Source organism: Chelmon rostratus, chromosome 4 (assembly GCF_017976325.1).
Source record: "Chelmon rostratus isolate fCheRos1 chromosome 4, fCheRos1.pri, whole genome shotgun sequence".
Lineage (NCBI taxonomy): Eukaryota > Metazoa > Chordata > Actinopteri > Chaetodontiformes > Chaetodontidae > Chelmon > Chelmon rostratus.
This window is the reverse complement of record NC_055661.1, coordinates 21,716,516-21,734,781: the sequence shown is the minus strand read 5'-3', so window position 1 is coordinate 21,734,781 and position 18,266 is coordinate 21,716,516. Positions and strand designations below refer to the sequence as shown.

At 40.8% G+C, this 18,266-nt stretch overlaps 3 protein-coding genes across 13 annotated transcripts in view; all 3 read right to left on the bottom strand.

Annotated features, from left to right (window-relative positions):
- Nucleotides 1–279: 279 nt before the first annotated feature.
- mbd3b (methyl-CpG binding domain protein 3b) lies at nucleotides 280–8,496 on the bottom strand. Of its 4 annotated transcripts, none has more exons than XM_041934627.1 (7): nucleotides 8,438–8,496; nucleotides 5,420–5,579; nucleotides 4,493–4,630; nucleotides 3,497–3,587; nucleotides 2,616–2,793; nucleotides 1,947–2,099; nucleotides 280–1,629 (listed from the first exon to the last, which is right to left on the bottom strand). In XM_041934627.1, the coding sequence occupies exons 1-6, from the start codon at nucleotides 8,449–8,451 to the stop codon at nucleotides 1,952–1,954; spliced, it is 729 nt and encodes a 242-aa protein (XP_041790561.1). In that variant the 5' UTR covers nucleotides 8,452–8,496; the 3' UTR covers nucleotides 280–1,629; nucleotides 1,947–1,951. The 4 variants fall into 4 exon arrangements, with proteins under 4 accessions (XP_041790561.1, XP_041790562.1, XP_041790560.1 ...); XM_041934628.1 differs by lacking the exon at nucleotides 8,438–8,496 and adding an exon at nucleotides 6,676–6,934; XM_041934626.1 differs by lacking the exon at nucleotides 8,438–8,496 and adding an exon at nucleotides 6,580–6,933.
- Nucleotides 8,497–8,706: 210 nt separating this feature from the next.
- Nucleotides 8,707–11,465, bottom strand: LOC121605681 (cytochrome b-c1 complex subunit 10-like). Its single transcript, XM_041935709.1, has 3 exons — nucleotides 11,389–11,465; nucleotides 10,092–10,231; nucleotides 8,707–9,161 (listed from the first exon to the last, which is right to left on the bottom strand). The coding sequence occupies exons 1-2, from the start codon at nucleotides 11,448–11,450 to the stop codon at nucleotides 10,111–10,113; spliced, it is 183 nt and encodes a 60-aa protein (XP_041791643.1). The 5' UTR covers nucleotides 11,451–11,465; the 3' UTR covers nucleotides 8,707–9,161; nucleotides 10,092–10,110.
- A 424-nt stretch (nucleotides 11,466–11,889) lies between these two features.
- Nucleotides 11,890–18,266, bottom strand: part of tcf3b (transcription factor 3b) — a 30,157-nt gene continuing 23,780 nt past the window's right edge. For 7 of the 8 annotated variants that reach the window (XM_041935057.1, XM_041935055.1, XM_041935056.1 and 4 more), the window contains 5 exons: nucleotides 18,029–18,176; nucleotides 17,674–17,727; nucleotides 16,735–16,967; nucleotides 16,465–16,616; nucleotides 11,890–15,439 (listed from right to left, as the gene is read on the bottom strand). In XM_041935057.1, the coding sequence (XP_041790991.1) occupies nucleotides 16,471–16,616; nucleotides 16,735–16,967; nucleotides 17,674–17,727; nucleotides 18,029–18,176 (581 nt within the window). In that variant the 3' untranslated portion in view covers nucleotides 11,890–15,439; nucleotides 16,465–16,470. The remainder of the gene's footprint in view (nucleotides 15,440–16,464; nucleotides 16,617–16,734; nucleotides 16,968–17,673; nucleotides 17,728–18,028; nucleotides 18,177–18,266) is intronic. The other variant, XM_041935061.1, reaches the window with a different exon arrangement.

The window sequence follows — 18,266 nt, the reverse complement described above, 5'->3', positions numbered from 1 at the left end:
CTGCAAGAGAGCCACTTTGTGGTCTGGTGACAGTATTTTGCACTTTGTCCAGGCGCACGCAGAGGCATGAGGACAGTCAGGTTAACTGTTAATCTTTGAGAGGATGCCGTGATTGGATGGACTGCCAGGCATGGTGGCCCCTAAGAAAGCCTGTTTTTAGCGGGGTTGGATGCATCCAAATACAGGTTTAACCACAGTTGTAAATGCAAATGCACAGAGTATTTTCAGTAGGTTTAAAACAGATGAAAAACACACAGTAGCAGCAGCAGTTAATGACATACCGACTCATTTTTAATAAGTAATACAATCAAATTCATTTCAGCAATCAGCCTGCTGATATTCAGAAGGGAATTTCATGATTTGGGCTGCATACATTATTCACCATCAAACCTTGACAAACAAAAAAAGAATACAAAATAAATGAAAAGTCATTAAAACTAAATCTTAACTGTAATTTGCTGTGTCACCAATTTTGTGCGTGGGTGTACGAGGAGGCAGCATGTGTGTGGTAACATTGACACATACAAAAAAAAAAAAAAAAAAAAAAGGTGGACCGAAGCTGTGACAAAGCCTTGGCACTAAACAGCAACGTTTCACGTCAGTAAGCACCTATGATGATGATGATGATGATGATCAGAGTTAAAAACAGTAACAATAGAAAGAGGTTTCAAGTCATTTCTTTCCCATAGTGCTCGGCCCCATCGTGTGTACCTTTCACTTTCCTCATGTGTACTTGTACAACAGCAGAGCCAATAAAATCGCTACTACGATAAAACACAAAGCAGACTTTAAGTTACACGCGAGTCAACCTCCACCCTCTTCTAAATGACATGTCTCCTCTTTGGTCAATACTGACTCACAGGATAACACACCGGACACGACAGACAATATTTCCTTACTTTACTCTGGATGTACACAGGACTCTAACCACACCACCTGCATTAGTAACGCCAGCCGCCTACAGGTCAGCACCGAGGCCGGTTTAAACTAGCTCAGCTCTGCGCAGGTTCCGTTTGAAAAGACGGTCTGTGTGTTTCGTGTCAGACTACTCATGGAGTGCATCATAAAATTCCAGAAAGAGACATGTCAGGAATACAAAACATTCATCTCCAATCGGCCCGAAAACAAAAGCACCCATATCGACCTTTCGCTGAATGTGAAAATGTTTGGATTTGACATGATTGTCACAAAAAACACACACCCATTCAAAGCCTTTCAGTAAAAAATACGACTATCATTGAACACTGAGTTTGACAAACTGTAGATAAGTTATTCTTAATATTTGCAAGTTCATTTGATGTCATTTCTTTTCTTTTTTAAATATTTTAAAATGTCCGAGTGAAAAATCAACTGAGCTCAGAAATACGTCGAGTGATTTAATTGGTGCGGAGGTCGAGGAGTCCCATCCGGTGGAGTTAACGATGAATAGACGCATTTGAGACTCCCAAGTGTCCCCGAGGGGAACACGGTTCTTTAGGTTGAACAGGGCTGGTTAAAGTCAGGTTGAGGTTTAGGTTGGATGCAGATACAAGGGGACAGTTCATCAGGGCTGGACTGTTGTAGGGCTCCTACTGTTCATGGTCGTGTGTGTGCAGGTGTTGAACAAACCCATCCGGATGTCACAAAACCCTACAAAAGGAAAAGATCTGCAATTAGGAAAAAAAAACACAATATCTAGGGTTTTTTTTTTTTTTTTGCATTTCATACTGTGTAATAACCCACAAACTAAGCACAAAACTCATTATATGCTTTAAGCTGCAACAAGCTCATAGAGCTTTTATTTCATGTTTGCAAACTGACTTTAAGATTAAAAATCCTTATTAAATAATGAGTTGTTTAGTTTTCTGTGAGAGCCATCGGTGGGACAGAATTACACAGTCACATGTGGTCTATGCAGCACTTACATCTTAAATTTGCTTATGAGCCAAAATTATCTCTTAACCAACCTGTGCTATACGCTCTCCATATCCTCACTGCCGTTGCCCTCCTCCTTCAGAGCCTCTCCTTCATTGGCAGCCTCCTCGACGTGGGCCAACATATCAGCCATCAGCGCCTCCTCCAGCCTTTTCCTCACACTGTACACCAGCTCCTCCTGTTTCCTACACATGAACACAACAGGAAGCTGTTAGAGTTGGCAGTTACAGCTGCCTGTAACAGCCACTGAATCAGCACACAACAGATGGTCTGTCTTTACACGGTCACTTCTTATGGACTGTGGGATTTCTGAGCAGCCTCCGCTCGGTTATCTTCGGGTGAATCGAGGATGACAAAAAGCCACAATGAAATCTTCAAGGCCATTCCTAATTTGGAAGATTTCACCGTTGTTCCTTTGCTACTCGGCCCTTTCATAGCTGTTATCATGCTTGAGCATATAAAATGGACGGCAGCAGCTCATGAACTAGTAAAACAGATAACATGACACTATTTCCACTGAGTTGTTATTTGCAGTGAAGAAGATCTGAGAATGGTTGACAGGCTCATATTCTGATACATTTTGCTCACAGCCAAAAGGGCAACGAGGGAAAGCATCTTAAATCTGATCAGCAACTAATCAGGATCCAACGCAGTGAAAACAAACAGGTGATACGCGTGTGCCATGTTCGGTGACTGCCCACCTGATGTCCTCATCGGTCACTATGAAGGCCTTGCACAGCGGCTGAGCCGTGTTGAGCCACACTCCTGGGTTCTTCTCCACAGCCGCAGACAGCTGGCCGGTGATGGGAGCGGCGCTGGTGTGCAGAGCGCTGGCAATCGCCGACAAGAGAGTCTTATCTGTGCAGCCTGGACCAACACCTGAGGGACCGACCGGGTGGTTAGAAGACATTCTGAAGAGGATTGTTACATCTTAAGGCCTATTCGCACTGGACTAGTCTTGCCTGGGGAATGGTAGAAAATTGTATTAATAGCAGAGGTTATCTGCGATCTCAATCCTCCGCCATGTCTGCAATTTGTAAAGCAAATTGTTTTTTCTGTGCCTTTTTTCTGCCTGTTTTCCAGGCAAGAATTATGGAGGCTCTATTAGCAACTATAAAAAAAGATTTTGATAGCATTTTGGGTGCAAATTCAGGGGGCCTGTTGTTCTTTTTTGATTTTGTGGATGTTACACAGAGCCTTGACATCACATCCAGGGGATAATGTCACTTAATTTGGGTAAAATCCAGACTTTGCTTTTCCCGTGCGAAGGTGCAACACAAAACACAAAAGTGGTGGTGATGGTGGTGGATTTTTAAGATAAGATAGTCCTTTATTAATGCCACAGCGGTGTTTACAGCAGCAAAGGGGATACTGTAATAGCAAGAAGCATCAGCAAAAAGAAAAGAGTCAAGATATGATACATAAGTAATCAATATCAAGTATCAATGTACAGCAATGAGTTCTGTTCCGTATGATTAGGTTTTAGAAAGATTTTTTAAAAAATGTTGCTAAGCAGAACTCTCATGATAAAAAAATGTGAGTCTTAACTGTTCATTTTGTCTGCGGAATCAGTGTTTATTACCTTGCAGGCCTTTAGGCAGCTCCATTGTTTTCACCAGCTCCTCTGCAATGTCATAAGCATTAAGACCACTGAGTTTCTTCTCCCAAAATAGCTGCGGACATAAATTAAGAGTAATGTTAGCTGCAGGCAGTTTTGACGGAAAGAAAGCCCCAAAATTAGACTATACTGCTAATGCTGCTGCGTCCAGTAGAGCAAACTAGAAGTACCATCTCACGACTGTATGCCTGCGCCATCCAGTTGCAGTTTACATCCATGTTGGTCCAGACTTACAATGTATGTAATGGGCAGGAATTTAATAACATTTTTAGCAGTGTAATGGAAGCTATCACTATATTGACATGTTAGATTCCAGTGAGAAACATGCTGTCTTCAGACTATTTTCACAGAGGAGCACAGAGGGCTGATAGAGAGCGCCATTACATGCTGCAACGATCACCTGAAGTTCATCATCAGCAGAACTAATGAGCTTGTGGTAACTACAGTGATTCAAATATGGAAGTTGCTGCAAAGAAGTTACAAATTTTGAAACACATCTTCAACCGCGGAGCACAGAAGATCTATTCAATCGGCACAGTTTCAAGATTAGTGTCACCAATTCAGTATCTGACCAAATGTGAAATACGGTCACAATCTCTCCTTCTGTTCCTGATTTATAGTGTGGAATAATGGCCAGAAAAGTGTTTTTGCAAAACATTATGATGCCACAGTGAGGTTGACCTTTGACCTTTGGGATATGAAACATCATCCCTTCTTCAGCTCATCCTATGAGACATTTGACTTTTTGACCTTTGTCCAAGTCTGTGCAAGATTTGGGAAATTCCCTCAAGGCATTCCTGAGACATCACCTTCACCAGAAAGGTTATAGTGACTGCAAACCATCAACATGTTCAAACTCCGGTCTGGTGCATCCAGTTCCAAAGACGTAACAGTATCAGATAACAGCTGTTTCAGGTGTATATGGGGTGGTGTTAACAGTAACAGGCGGAGGCGGTTCACCTGTCTGGGCTGATCGACGGCTTTCTGGGGATCTGTCTTCACTTTGTTGTTTGGGTGGTTGGTAACCTTGGTAACAGGCTGCTTAAAGATGGAGGCCGTCTGTCTGACTGGGAGCGATGTGTTCAAGTCAGGTTTGCCCTTAAAAATATCAAACACAATGGGAGGATCAGGCCAGGAGAAATTCCACAAAACTGCTGATTGTAACCACGCAACTGGACATGCATCATTCAGTTTAAGAGGCTCGTGTCAGTGCTAAAGTCAGCTAACTGAAATGATCCTGTGTGAGAAATCAAGTCTGAAAAGAGAACTACATTGCTGCCTTTTATCAACACAGTCATCTGGTGTGCTAATGAAATGCATCCAAGCTCAATATAATCAGCTGTTATATACAATTATTCATTAAAAACTTATTTTATAGCAGACTCATTTGAGACTCTATAGGTCCACAAGAAATATTCTAGTGTTTAGTGTTATCGGTTATCATAAAAGACAAACCTGCTCCTACATTAGTCTCTCTGCAGCTCTGATGTGTAGCAAACTCTTGCAAAGTTGAAATAAGGCATCAGATTAGTTGTCTTTTTTTTGTCTAACCTACCTTACAAGAACATTTATATCTGTACTTTATGGATAGGTATTTAGTTGGCAATATAATGAAAGTTTGACAAGTAAAACGTTGCCTTGTGCCCAGACTTCACGGTGCTGTTGGACTACAACACTTCTTGCTGAAGATGCAACTGAACTCCCACCTATGTTGAAGCTAACAAGTGATTCTAGTCTGCAATTAATGTTAATGTGTGGGTGCTCAGTGATCAATGCATTAATGCTCTCACACCACAGTTAGTGTTTCCCTGCTAAAGACAGAGTCCAGGCCACCACCAGTCGTGTTCGGCAGTCAGCGGCTGCTCATCACGAGCCTGTTTCTCTCACCTTGTTCTGGTTGTTGTTATCATAGCGCAGTCTCTGGCGGTTCTTGTTCAGCTTGCTCATCAGCATCTTCCCTGTGCGGAAATCAAAGGAACTGAGGTCCATCTGGTTACCAAGGTAACGGGCCAGCTGAGGCTTGCTCCGAAACTTCTTCCCAGATGGACTGGCAGGGAGGCAGAGACACCAGAAACCATTACACTGATATCGACGCTTATAAAACAACAACAACAACAGCAAAAGAAGGTCAGAACAAAAGACATCCAGACCGAGAGCCAAACAGATGAAGGCCACTTCAAGAACACGCACACAGCAGACAGAAAAATACAAACAAGGACACAACATGCAACAAGTCAACAGCAAACAGAAGCAGAGCACATCCAAGTGGGCGATGACACTGAAATCACATTACTTTGTGAAATGGATGCAATCTTTGATGAACACTCCACCGAAGCCCTGTTATCCATTACAAGCTGCACACATTTTAGTGTCATAACTGCACAGGAGACATACTGAACAGTGTATACACAGCCTTAACACTGACCTCTGAGAACCAGTGAACACAATGTAAACATGGCGATGCTAACATTTGACCAAATGTTTCAGGATGGAAACATTGTGACTCCACTTGTGGGAGCGACAACATCTTCTAGCCTGAGCGATGACCAACGAAAGGAACACCTGTGGGTGGACTCGTGCTAGCAACTCATGCAAATGTTTCTTACATCACACACCACAGTTAACACTAGTATGATTGTACAGTTAGCCTACCACAGACTATACAACCGACCCGCCTCCCCCCTCTCTTGCCTCTGTTCCTCATCTTGTTCTTCTCCTCTGCTAAATGAAAACAAATCTGGCGTTGTTGATTCACTTCAGTGGGAAATAAAGAGTATTATCTGAAGAAGACACTGAGTTTTATTCATCAAAGGCCCCTCCCGGCGGGAGCTGCCGCTGCTACTATCCTGGACAGGCTCCTTCTTATCCGAACACTTGTGAGAGGAGCCGGCCTTGTTGCCCTGCTAACGTACACCCCCTCCCTTCCCTTCCCACCCCAAACTTTGTGCCGACCACCGTCCCCCTTGTCATACTCCTGCCCGCTTCCGTCCGCAAACTCGGTGTTTCGTGCACCTATGAAGTTTTGAAAGCCTTCGTTCGTTTAGTACCTAAAATAATAGACATCGCTTTTTCCAGCTGACAAACCCGACTTTCTGGTCACTTCTTCCATTTTCCAGCCCTTGGGGAGAGCAGTGCAATCCCACCTTTTCTTCTCCATTTCCCACGCGAGTTGCCTATAAATCCACTTAAAGTTAATAAGCAGAATGGATTTGAGGAAATGTGTCGATTTTTTGGACGGCAGGCCTATCGCTTCTTACGCTTTTGTTTCGACCATATTACAACATGCGTCCTCAGTAATGGGATCTCCCTGCTAACAACATCTCGTTTCTTTGTCGTCGCGCAGATCGTTCCGCCGCGGACCTCAGCCACATCACTACCTGCCTGTCTCGCCGGGGCACGAGGGCTACATCCGCAAGGATAACATAGGACAGAGCGGCTGCGTCCGTGCACCGCGAGGTAGCGCGGGCGAGACAGGAAGTTAAACAGGTTTTCACGTCAGAATAAAAGCACACATTTGTCCAAGCGTGCAATATCGCTTTACTCACTTTTTTTTAACTCTCAAAGGCTGAAGTAAAGCGCACGCATTAAATTCACAACGCTCAATTTTCAAATTCTAATGTAAAAAAACATCATGTCAGTACTGCGGTAAGCGCCTATTCATTATATAAGATTGTGTATATTTTCTAAAATGCTACATGTAACATAAACATTACAAAATAAACCTGTGGAAATTCTCATCATTACAAAATAAAAAACAGAAATACAAGGCTAAAAATGATTTCAAACTATTTTTTAAATGAATAGAAGCAATTATGTAACGGATTGAAAAATCACATGGCGTTCAATGTGAACGATTTGAATGTATGTGAACGGGAACGTTCATTCTGGACCATGGGAAAAGTATCTTAACAAAATCATTATCATCATCATTAACGATTAACTAAGTTCACTTACTAGCTTTTCATGGAGCTTTCAGTGATCTCCATCTTGAATCCAAATATGTTAATAAGTGTTTTTTTTTCTTTTCAGTTCCTCAGCTCTATTGACATCCCATAACTTTGTCTTAATCCGGTTCTTAAATAACAGAGAGAGGTCACGTGAAGGTAATTCCCGTTGTGAAACGCCAAAATTTAGGGCCAGGACGTTGATCTTTTGTTTTGAAATATTTTACCGGAAATCTTATATTTCTATTCTGTTAAACTTGACGCAAGTCACTACATCTACGTTAACCTATGGCAAACATAAATTAGGCTACTGCTGCAAATAGACCTTAAATAGTAATCACGCAGAGGCAGTGACAACAATCATGGCCGTTGCAGGATAATTAAATCTACAAGATGGAGTAAAATAGCGCCCTTCACTTGTAGCTTGCTCAGTAATACCAAAGTTTCATGTAAGCTAGCTACGTGAAATTGGAGAGCCGTTTCACCACGACAATGCCTACCGTTGTCATTCAGAGTTGGAGCGCCGGCTTTTATGAATGAACAAAGTCGATCTTATTGATTAAACACAGTCACCATTTTAAATGCGTGTCATGCATTTATGGAGGCTTTGTGTATTTGACAACGATGCGTTCAAAATACGATCCGCTTTGTGGGATTAAAATGTATGTCGACATCGCAGTGTCGACGCCGTACGTTACACTGCCTCCATGCTTAATTCAACATTAGCTGTAGATATGAGGAGCATTACACCGCGTTACAATGGTGCTAGAAAAAGACGGACATCCTAGCTGAGGAGCACAGCATCGCTATTTGCAAATGCGAGACCACCGAGTGCATCTGTCTAATCGATGATAAACACTTTCCGAATATATTAAGACCACGACACATCGCGCATTTAACGCTACAAATGCAATTAATGTCCATCTCGATTGTTTTACTGCTCTTCAAATGATGTACTTACTCGTTTTTATCCATCTTGAAGACACTATTTCGTTTTCTCCCTCTCGCTATGTTAAATCCCTTCTCCCCTCTCCTCTTTCAGTCCCCTCCCCCTTCGATGGGAGAAATGAAAGACATTATCCACGCAAATTTCGCAGTCCGGCTGATAAAATGAGTATAATGTCTGGCCGAACCTGGCGTGTTTTCTGCGTGCAACAAGGTCCGTAACACCTTGGTGAATATGTGTAATTCAGCATGCATTAGGGATTATATTATCAGAGACTTTACATAAACAATCTTCAATATTTTTTTATTTCACACTACTTTTACAGCACAAATAGTCATGAGCAGTTGGAAAAGATCATGTCTGCAAAGCCACACTTTCAAACCTGCTCCATGCAACAGAGTATTGTAGAGTATATGCAGTTCTTGAGCAATTTTCCAAAAACACACTGGACTTGCATATGAAGCACTGAACACAAATAAAGATTAAAAACCTCTCACTGAGCACTTTGAACAAAACATCTGAACAGCTGGAATTTTGCAGAATAAATGGGCACATTCGGGGAAATTAAAGATTTATTCACATTAAATAATACTCCATGAAGAACAGCATTTATACATAGTGCATCCCGTTGTCCGAACTCCTAACGAGCCCTCAGTGACTGATTGTTGAGCCGGCGCATCCCCCTTAAGTTTGCGTTGTGCAAGCAATCCACCCATGAGCCCATTCCCAATCTCTGGTCCTGTAGGCAGACACACACCCTATTTATTAGCAAAATGTATGAAGACACATATGTTTGAATGTGTGAAAACCACATTCTTTCTGTCTCTTGAGTTTGGATTTCTGACAAGGGGTTCAGGGGGAGATGGTGGGAGTGGCAGAGGGTTTGGAATGGTGTGTGTGTGTGTAAACTTTAATATGGTTTGTATCTATCAATATAATGTCCGTAGTGTGATGTCAGACTGGATATCGTGGATATTTGTCTGAGATTTTGGCTGCAATATATGTATTATAATACTGACACTATACAAAAGCACAAATGTTTAGTCAAAAAGTCAAAAAAAAACTATGTATATTAATCTGTTCAAAATAGTCGAGCTCTAACCACTACACCCCAAAAATACATTTGAACAATTGAAATTCAAATTAATCTAAAATCTGTTGGGCCAGTTCTGCTGAACACATATTTTTTAAAAACATTTAGTCATAAACTGACCCAGGTTCTATTTTTAAAGTACGCTGAGCCCTTCGCAAAAATTTAGATTAGACAGAAGCATAACGCCTTTATGGCTGCACATGTCATCTAACAAGCTTACAAGAGCAGGTTGATCTCTTTGGCCATTACTCCTACAGCCTGCAGTAAGCCTTGGTTAGTGAGCACTGCAGGTGTTTTAGAATAACATGCATATCTGACCCCAGCGTGGGGTCGCCTGTGCAAATACATGACGAGAGTTCCAACAAACTGCCAGGTGTGAGCAAGGTGACGGAAACTATGTATTTATTTGAATGTGAACTTCTAACACATGGCATGGCCTGCACCTGTCTGCATTTTATCATGAGTACATGGGTGGGGCTAAAGCTAATGAACAATCCAAGTGAACGTTAAAAACATGTGTGTGTGTGAATGAAAGCTCGATTACACAAGTGTTGGTTATGATAACAACGCACTCACAATTTAGTTGTGTGGGACTTTACTCATCCGTCTTGAACTTGTTTTTAATGTATGGCACATAGTCTAGAATTAATCGCCAGTCTGTGAAGTGGACGAGCGCCACTCCACCAACTGTTCCCCAGGCGACCAAATTTGGCACCCTAGATGGAAGAAACCAATGGGATTCATAAATCAAACAGTAATTTAACAACACCACCAACTGCAATACACACATTAAGAGTAACTTGGACAATTAGACGCCCGAATTCTGATGGCATGATGATCTTGCAAGAGATGCTTTAGTCAGGATGACATTTTTAAGTTTCAGAATGCATCAGAATCTATGTATAAACAGACAGTAAAGGTGGCTGTGTTTCACCCCCCCCCCCCCCCAAACACTTCAACATGTGGTTGAAGTGTTTCATATGTTTGTTTGTGATTACTGATGAGCAGAATCAAATGAATTTGACACTTGTTTAAGATGTGCATTTGCAAATGTAAATTAGTGATGAAACAAAGCATCAAAATAGAAAAAAAGGTCTTCAAAATCTATAAGTTAGCACTCATTATAACTTAGTGGCCAATGAACGCTGATTTTAAATATTACAACCTTTATAGATCACTCTTCAGCTGTGGTCCTCTGAGTTGTTGACAGTGTGCATTTAGCAAGGTCAGTGTTGTGCACTCAAGATGTTTATACAAGCTGTCAAGTACAACTGATTTACACCTGGCTTAAGCATTTTTTACTGTAAGGCAAACCATCAAATTTGAGGGAGAAAACATTTATCTTCGTGCCATTAACGCGCGTATAACATCACTATAATAGCATAGATGTGACTGAGCTACCCACTATTATTAATCGTGATTTTGAGGTTTAGCAGGCTAATTAACTGGTCAAATACGAACAAAAACAAAGGTGAGATATGCTCCACTAACAATATGCTAGCAAATGAGCAGTTCGAACTTAGATATTGAATAACTGCATTGGACTCTTGATTTTTAAAGTAATTTCGAAATTATTAACTAGCAAATGGCGTGATACACACAAATACACATCTTTACAGGATCAGTGTAATCACGTAACGTGCCCATTTCACTAACCTAGCTTAGCTGTTCCGTTATCAAGGTAGTAAGATAACTACCCCGTCTAGCTAAATCAGTGAAAATAAACAAGCAGGCTAAGCTAAAGTTAGCTCGTAAGCCAAACGGGTCACTCAGAAGGACACAGAGGCGTGGACAGCGTATTTTTGAACATGACAAAAGCCCCTAAAAACAATTCCCACAACTCTACTCCACCTCGGTTATTGACTTAACTTACCATGTCCTTAAAACAGAAATGTACTTGGCACCGACGACTTTATTCAGGACTTTCTGGACCATCCTGACTTCAGTAGTATTTCTCCACTCCAAGCAATATAGTATCGTTTATGGCTGTGAAGGACCCCGGGCTGCCTCTTCTGATGCCTGTTAAAAATAACAAACGGGCTGCGTGCGACCGCTCAGGGTCGTTTCAGGCCACCATTTCCAAAGGCCTGTTTACCACAGAGCCGCTTTAAAAAAAAAAAAAAGAAAAAAAAGCATGCTCTGTCTTCGGCAACCATCCACATATAACTTTGACCCCAGACCTGTTCGTGTTGACTCTATGAAACCAATAGTATTAACTGCTGCCATGTGTCGAATTTAATGTGGTGCCTTGGTAGCAAAATTACAAAAAATAAAAAAAATGAAAAATAAGTCACAAACGCATTTATTTCCTAACCGGCTATGGGGAATGGAAATTATGAACAAATTCATTTTCCGAACTACAATAAACCCTTTATTACAATGTTTTCCTTTATTTTCCTTTTTTGTGTATACAATATTCAAAAGCCAGACATTGGAAAAGGTATAATCTGTTATTAAAAATGGCACATTTATTGCTACATTACTGTTATATACAGGACAGTTCTCAACTATATATATTTATATATATTTATAAAAAGAGAGAGAGAGCGGGAGAGAGAGAGATTGAGTGAGGCACTCGGAGGACCCCGCAGGAGTCAACAGTGTCCTCACTCCATGATGTCAGGCTCTGTACCTGCTAAGTCTCCCCCCCTTTATAGTTCAACAAAGATATGACAAAATTGTTGAAAGCAAGTGTTTTATTACTGCTTTCTCATACCAAAACAAATTCAAGCCCATCAACTGAACATTTTCCATCCTAATGTTGTAATTTTCTGTTGACCTTAATGTGCTCCTGCAGTGGTCGGTTTGCTCTTCTGCAGATTTCAAACTGTGTCCATGTCAAGACTCGTGTTAAGAAATAAGGTTCCCCCAAAGAAATAATTTGAGTAAGTAGCTTGTAGGCTAATGGGATGTTCACAGAATACTAAATGACATCAAGTCAGATTTTCCCTTAGAACAAATCAGCAATATTCAGTACACTTAATAATCTTGTAATCATAAAAAGCAAAACTTCAAATACAACTCTTTGAAAGAAGTGATCAGAACTTCTCACAAAAAGTCACCGTCAACACCATCAAAGAGCTGCAAGAGTAAAAGGTCAGAGGTGAAATTATCTCTGGAGACTAAACATACTGAAAGTCACTGCAGCAAAGGGCTTGCACTCTGATATACAGAAATTTAAAATGCTCCAAGTCATCAGAAGCTCCAGCTACTACGGAAAATAAAACTCACTCCCTACATTGAATTTGAAGCAACACATACACTGAAACATGTTAATGTGCATCAAAAGCAGACAGTCAGAGCCAAAAGCAGCATCTCTTGAACCCTGTAATGTCAATTGGTTTAGCAATATAGGGCAGATAGAAAGAAAACTCATGACCTGGACCCATGACCTTAACTAAAACAGCAGTTTGGACAATATAATCCAGTTGAATAATTAGGGAAAAAAGGAATAAAAACTAAACAAGATCTACGTAACATTTATTTATTTAACTAGATACACTGAAAGAAAATCTCTTTATACCATTTAAACTTCTTCCTGAAAATTGAAAAAAGCATTAGGAGAAGGGAGGGTGGGGGAATGAACAAGTACCTCTTTAATCTCCATGATAAATGAAATGATATGGTTCACAAAATAAAACTGTCTTAAATGAAAATACAAGTTCAGGCACTGATAAGGTATCACTCTCCCATCATGTCATCTTAAGTCTTGAGAATGAAAAGGCCACACTATTGATTTGTATAGGTCTTTTTCTTCATCTCTTTTAGTAGAAATTAAACACACAAAATGTTCTACCTCCCATTTGTGATTACATGTTGGTAAAAACCATTCACAACATGACATGACATGGGAATAACATCACAATAACACTGTTTTGTTCTCCATATTATCCATTACCTTAATCCCAAATACCGACGTCTGCCTCCAAAATTCAAGTGCAGGCTACTAAAAAGTGAGCTGCACACTGAGAGCCACTTGGTTGAGGGCAGATATTAGAAACGGTGAAATGAAAACTACTATACTGTACTTGAAAAAAAAAAACCCGACAGAAACACAACTTTGAGAATGAAGGTGATCCACATTTGTATGGTAGCTACATTCAAAAACCAGTTGCATAATTACTGTTAGAGACAAAAATTCCTTCCCACATTTTCCTCAGTGCCTCACTGTTATAAAGTAAGAACACTTCAACAGGACTGTGGCACAAACGCTGACCACATACCCCCAGAATGGAAAGAAAAAAAAAAATCATATTGTAGCTGATGATAAGCCTTACAACTAAAACTGGAATAAAGGATACACCAAACGCTTTCAACATTTTTCATCTGTCGACCCTTGTCCTCTGCCATCCCGGTCCAATTCTGAATTAACTTTTTGAACAATTTCATTTAAATGACAAATATCCCCTTATTCAGCTCATCTACAATACACTCTAAACTTCAAACTAATATTGCCATTTATGTAAAAAATCTACAATGTATAGACTAACAAAAAATATATATTTTTATATATATTTAATTTTGAAAAATGAAACATATCAGAGTAATGTATGAAGTGAATTTACACGTCACACTTCTCTCAGTAAGAAACGTGACGACAGACTTACTCAGGTGTAAGGTGAGGGGCTGTAATTCAGTGGGAATGCTCGTTTAGGAAAAGAAAGCCTCCGTCACACAAAGGCTTGTCTGCTTCAAACAACTGCGGACTGATGAGATCCCTCCATCAAAAGGAACAAAAGGTACCCAGATTTTTTTTCTTTTTCTTTTTTTTGTCTGTTACAGAAAATCAATGGGGGGGGGGGGGGGGGGGGGGGTTGAGCTGTTAAGTCTGCTGGCATTGTCAGTAAACCATTTCAAGCAAGTAAGAGCACTAAGTGGTGCTGATCACTTAGCAAGTGTCTCAAATGGCTTTTATGCAAGACTTTCAGGGACTGAAATGCACAACAGGTCGACACTTAACTTCCAGCCTAAACCTATACAACTGTGCTTTGTCTTGTCTATGAATGCTTTAGTACATAAAGCAGTACAAAAACCTGAACCTATGACAAGGGATTACTGGAGTAACTCTAGAATTCGTGGTCAACAAATAGGAAGAACAGTTTTGTAGTTAACAGATTTTACCACTTGGATAATTCATAACCTTCAAGGAAGGAGTCTTCTATTCCAAGTCTCCCGATGCCTTGTGGGACGAGACCGGGCTTGCCTCTGGGTCAGAGTTCCCATCTTTCATAAGCTGCTTTTCGACTGTCAAAACTTTGACCTTTCCCTCGTGACCTTTCCATCACCTTCCCCAAACACTTGCTGATAAGATCGAGGAAAGGTCACTGAATTTAGACAATTCAACTTCAACTATGGGCTTGGTTACATAACATATGTAAGACTGTACCATCACGCTGGGAATGACATACATTAAAAATAATTGCTCATACACATAAGCAATCCCTCACAATAAATGTTCCTCACATGTAAAGCAATTTGCTTGAATGTCAAATAGAAAACATGTAACAATTAGGCACAAATCCTTGATTCAATTTGTGTTTGTTTAGGTCTCCTTTCTTTCACAAGAGGACCTCTCGGCAGTGTGTGAAGTCCCAATTTGTGGCAGGACAAAAAGTACTCCGGTGTTCCATCATCTTGTGGAAACCATGAAAAAAAAATCTTACATGTATAAAACAAAGCAAAACTAAAAAAAGTTCTTCACATTTGAGCTTGTAGTCATGGTTGGGAGTGCGACAAACAGGCTGTGTCAGTTTTGGCAGTATGCATGTGTGTACGAGTGTGTGAATGTGCATCTTGAAACTTTTAACGGACAATACACAGACATGTCCACATATACACACACACACACATACACACTGAGAATAATGGGTGGAAGAAATCTGTTAAGGCCACATCCTCTGACAGCCAAGGAAACACCATCAGATCTGTGAAAAGGAAAGACCACAAACACTAAGTTATACTATTCCTACATAACAAGACATCGACATACTGAGGATAATACTGAGCCCACTGGCTCCTACAAACTAATGCATCCTTATTTGAACTTATGATACTCAAGATTTTCATGGAATCAAACCCCATTTTCCAATAATAGTGTTTCTGTGTATTTACATTTTATACAGTACAGGACATTGTTCGTGGTTGCGTGCTGGATTGAAATTTCCTCGCATGAAGGACTCAGAGGAAATTACTGCTCTTGCAAACCAAGCATGTTTTAAACCCACTGCTCAAAGGTCCAGTATGTAGGATTTAGAATGATGTATTGGTAGAAATGGAATACAATATTCATTATGTTTTCATTAGTGTATGATCACCTGGAACCTCACCGCCACTAAATCCTACACACATGACCTTTCACATTAAAAGCATTCAACTGGTGAAACACTGAGTAGCTTTTAATGTGAAGCGGTCACAGGAAACGTAATGTAAAAAAGTACTTTATTAATCTGCTATCATTCCTATCTTTATTGTCAGCTTTGTTATTTCTCTTCTTTTCTACTATTTTAAGTGCCTAATTTTAGTCGCCTTAGTCCTGAAATGTTTTAATCCTGTTGAAAAGTGCTGTTTAATTAGGTTTATTATCATTATTATTATTATTACTAATCGGCATTGGCAGGAGGTAATGGAACAAGAAGGAGTAGCCACAGTGAGCAAGGAGGGGGGGGGGGCAGGCTGCACACCTCCAAATCCTCACCACGGTATTCACACAGCAGGACAGTAAAGACGCTTAGCTACTCGCTCCATGTGCTTCTTTAAAATCATATTGACTTTCGTCTTAGTCAAAACTTACGTTTGTTTGGCTGCACTGTAAACAGATACACTTGTTGCTCTTCTGTTGCATTTTAATCTCAAGGATTGTAACTTTAATGTAACTGTAGGTAACTTGTACATAGTGAGGGTTACATCATAAATAATAACCTCAGTAGCCAATCATTAGCCAAAGTTCTACCTGGTGTTACATGTGGCCAACTGGGTTGTGGCCATCTCCTCCCATACTAGGATGGCCTCCTGAGAGCTGCATGGGTGCTTCACCCACCACCCCAGACACCTTTTCCTCCTCACGGCGTTTTAAACATGCTGCCTTGGGGTTAAGGTTACGCTCTGAAAGAAAAGGGAAAAAACAAAATACAGGCTCCCTAAGTATAAAACGATAGACTGTATTGAAGAGAGGTAAAAACAAGCGTGCTTCCTATGCATCATGTGCTGCTGGCAGACTGACCTCTGACTTGTTGTTCTAAATTGAGGATGACATTGACGGCTTGGTGCAGGATGAGAAGTTTGGTCTGAGGTTTGTCATGACTGAGGTGCAGCTGGCACATCCTCCCAAGCTCCTTAAATGCCTCGTTGATGTCCCGTACTCTGAGACGCTCGCGGGCATTGTTAGCCACTCGCCGTTCCCGTTCCCGCTCCATCTTCACCTCGGGCGGGACGTCCTCGTCATCTTCTTCTGGACTAATTACAAATGGAGACGAAATGATGAAGCCACAGGCAGGAGGAAATTTCAGAACATGCACTCAAGTCAATCTTAGTCAACTGTAGTGTTCATGCTCCTCATGACTAGCATTTAGCTTTAGCTTTGATAGCAGGGACTGTACACCCACAGCTGAGCTTTGTACTGATGGATGCACTACAAACAGGATGTGTGAGAAGTTAAAGCATACCATATAAAAGTGCATGCTGGAAAAACCTTACACAAGTAGCAGCATCTCCCACTTCAGATGATCATCTGATCAAAATGCTTATCCCACAGAAAGTCGGATATGTTCGCTGTTTTGCATTGTTCGTTTGCATGTTAAACATTTTGAAGACAAATCAGGGAAGACATAATGAGCTGTGACTTCGACCTGCACCTTTTTGGGTCATCAAAAAATCTTTGCGATTTGTTTTGTTGTGTGGTTTCAAATTGCAATGTCTAGCTGGGAGAAAATGTTTTCCTCTTGTTTTGCATTTCCATTTAAAACACATTTGCAGCTTAAGCACAGAAATACTGAGAGTCAGTTTAGGATAACAAAGTTCAGGGTGTCGTAAAATTTTACAACAACAATTCTGCCAAACAAAATCAGACTTTAGACACCAGCTTCATGAACATGTGCTTTGAGTGATGTCTGGCAAGAGCCCACAAAGCACAAGAAATCGATCCTCTGTTGGAGAAACTTACTCATCTTTCTGGTCTGAAAGGCCAGAGAGCATCTGGAGGGTCAACGCCTCCTTTCTGAAAACGTGAGATGAAGGGAAGGGGGGATTTCAACATTGTTAAATACCTAACATAGTCTGGGCAATCAGTGGGACACACAGGACAGCTCACACGTGTAACCTTGTAGCAAATACTTTTAATATCAAATGGGTTCTGTTATATTCTCATACTCGGTAATTGTGTCAAGAAAATCTCCACTTTTGTAGGATACAATAATTTGTATTATGGATTTGTGTTGTAACCAAAAACGTTATTAATCCGTTTTTGTTGTGCTTTTAAATTCAAGTACAAAGACTAAATAGAGTAAGAAACTCCTTACCTTGTTCGACTGCGTGCTGCCTTGGAGTCCTTCTTCTCATCATCTGACTTGTCTGCAACAGATGAGTTTTCATCATCCTCTTTGTCTTCTCTTTTGATGTCCGAGCTGCTGGAGGAGTGTGTGGAGCGGGCCATACCACCTGGAAGACCTGGGGACAAACACGCAGGTGTGAGAATTACGTTCTTAAGCACTGAAACCTCTGAGGGGGGCACAGGACACAATCAATAAATGTGGAAAG

Bases quoted from the DNA above. Each gene is read 5' to 3' on its own strand.
- mbd3b (XM_041934626.1), bottom strand. From the start codon at position 6,689: ATGGAGAAGAAAAGGTGGGATTGCACTGCTCTCCCCAAGGGCTGGAAA. The intron at 5,580-6,579 runs GTACTAAACGAA...CCTCCCTGCCAG, and splicing joins AGCGATGTCTATTATTTTAG to TCCATCTGGGAAGAAGTTTC. The intron at 4,631-5,419 runs GTGAGAGAAACA...GATATTTTTAAG, and splicing joins ATAACAACAACCAGAACAAG to GGCAAACCTGACTTGAACAC.
- LOC121605681 (XM_041935709.1), bottom strand. From the start codon at position 11,450: ATGGTCCAGAAAGTCCTGAATAAAGTCGTCGGTGCCAAGTACATTTCT. The intron at 10,232-11,388 runs GTAAGTTAAGTC...TCTTCCATCTAG, and splicing joins ATTTCTGTTTTAAGGACATG to GGTGCCAAATTTGGTCGCCT.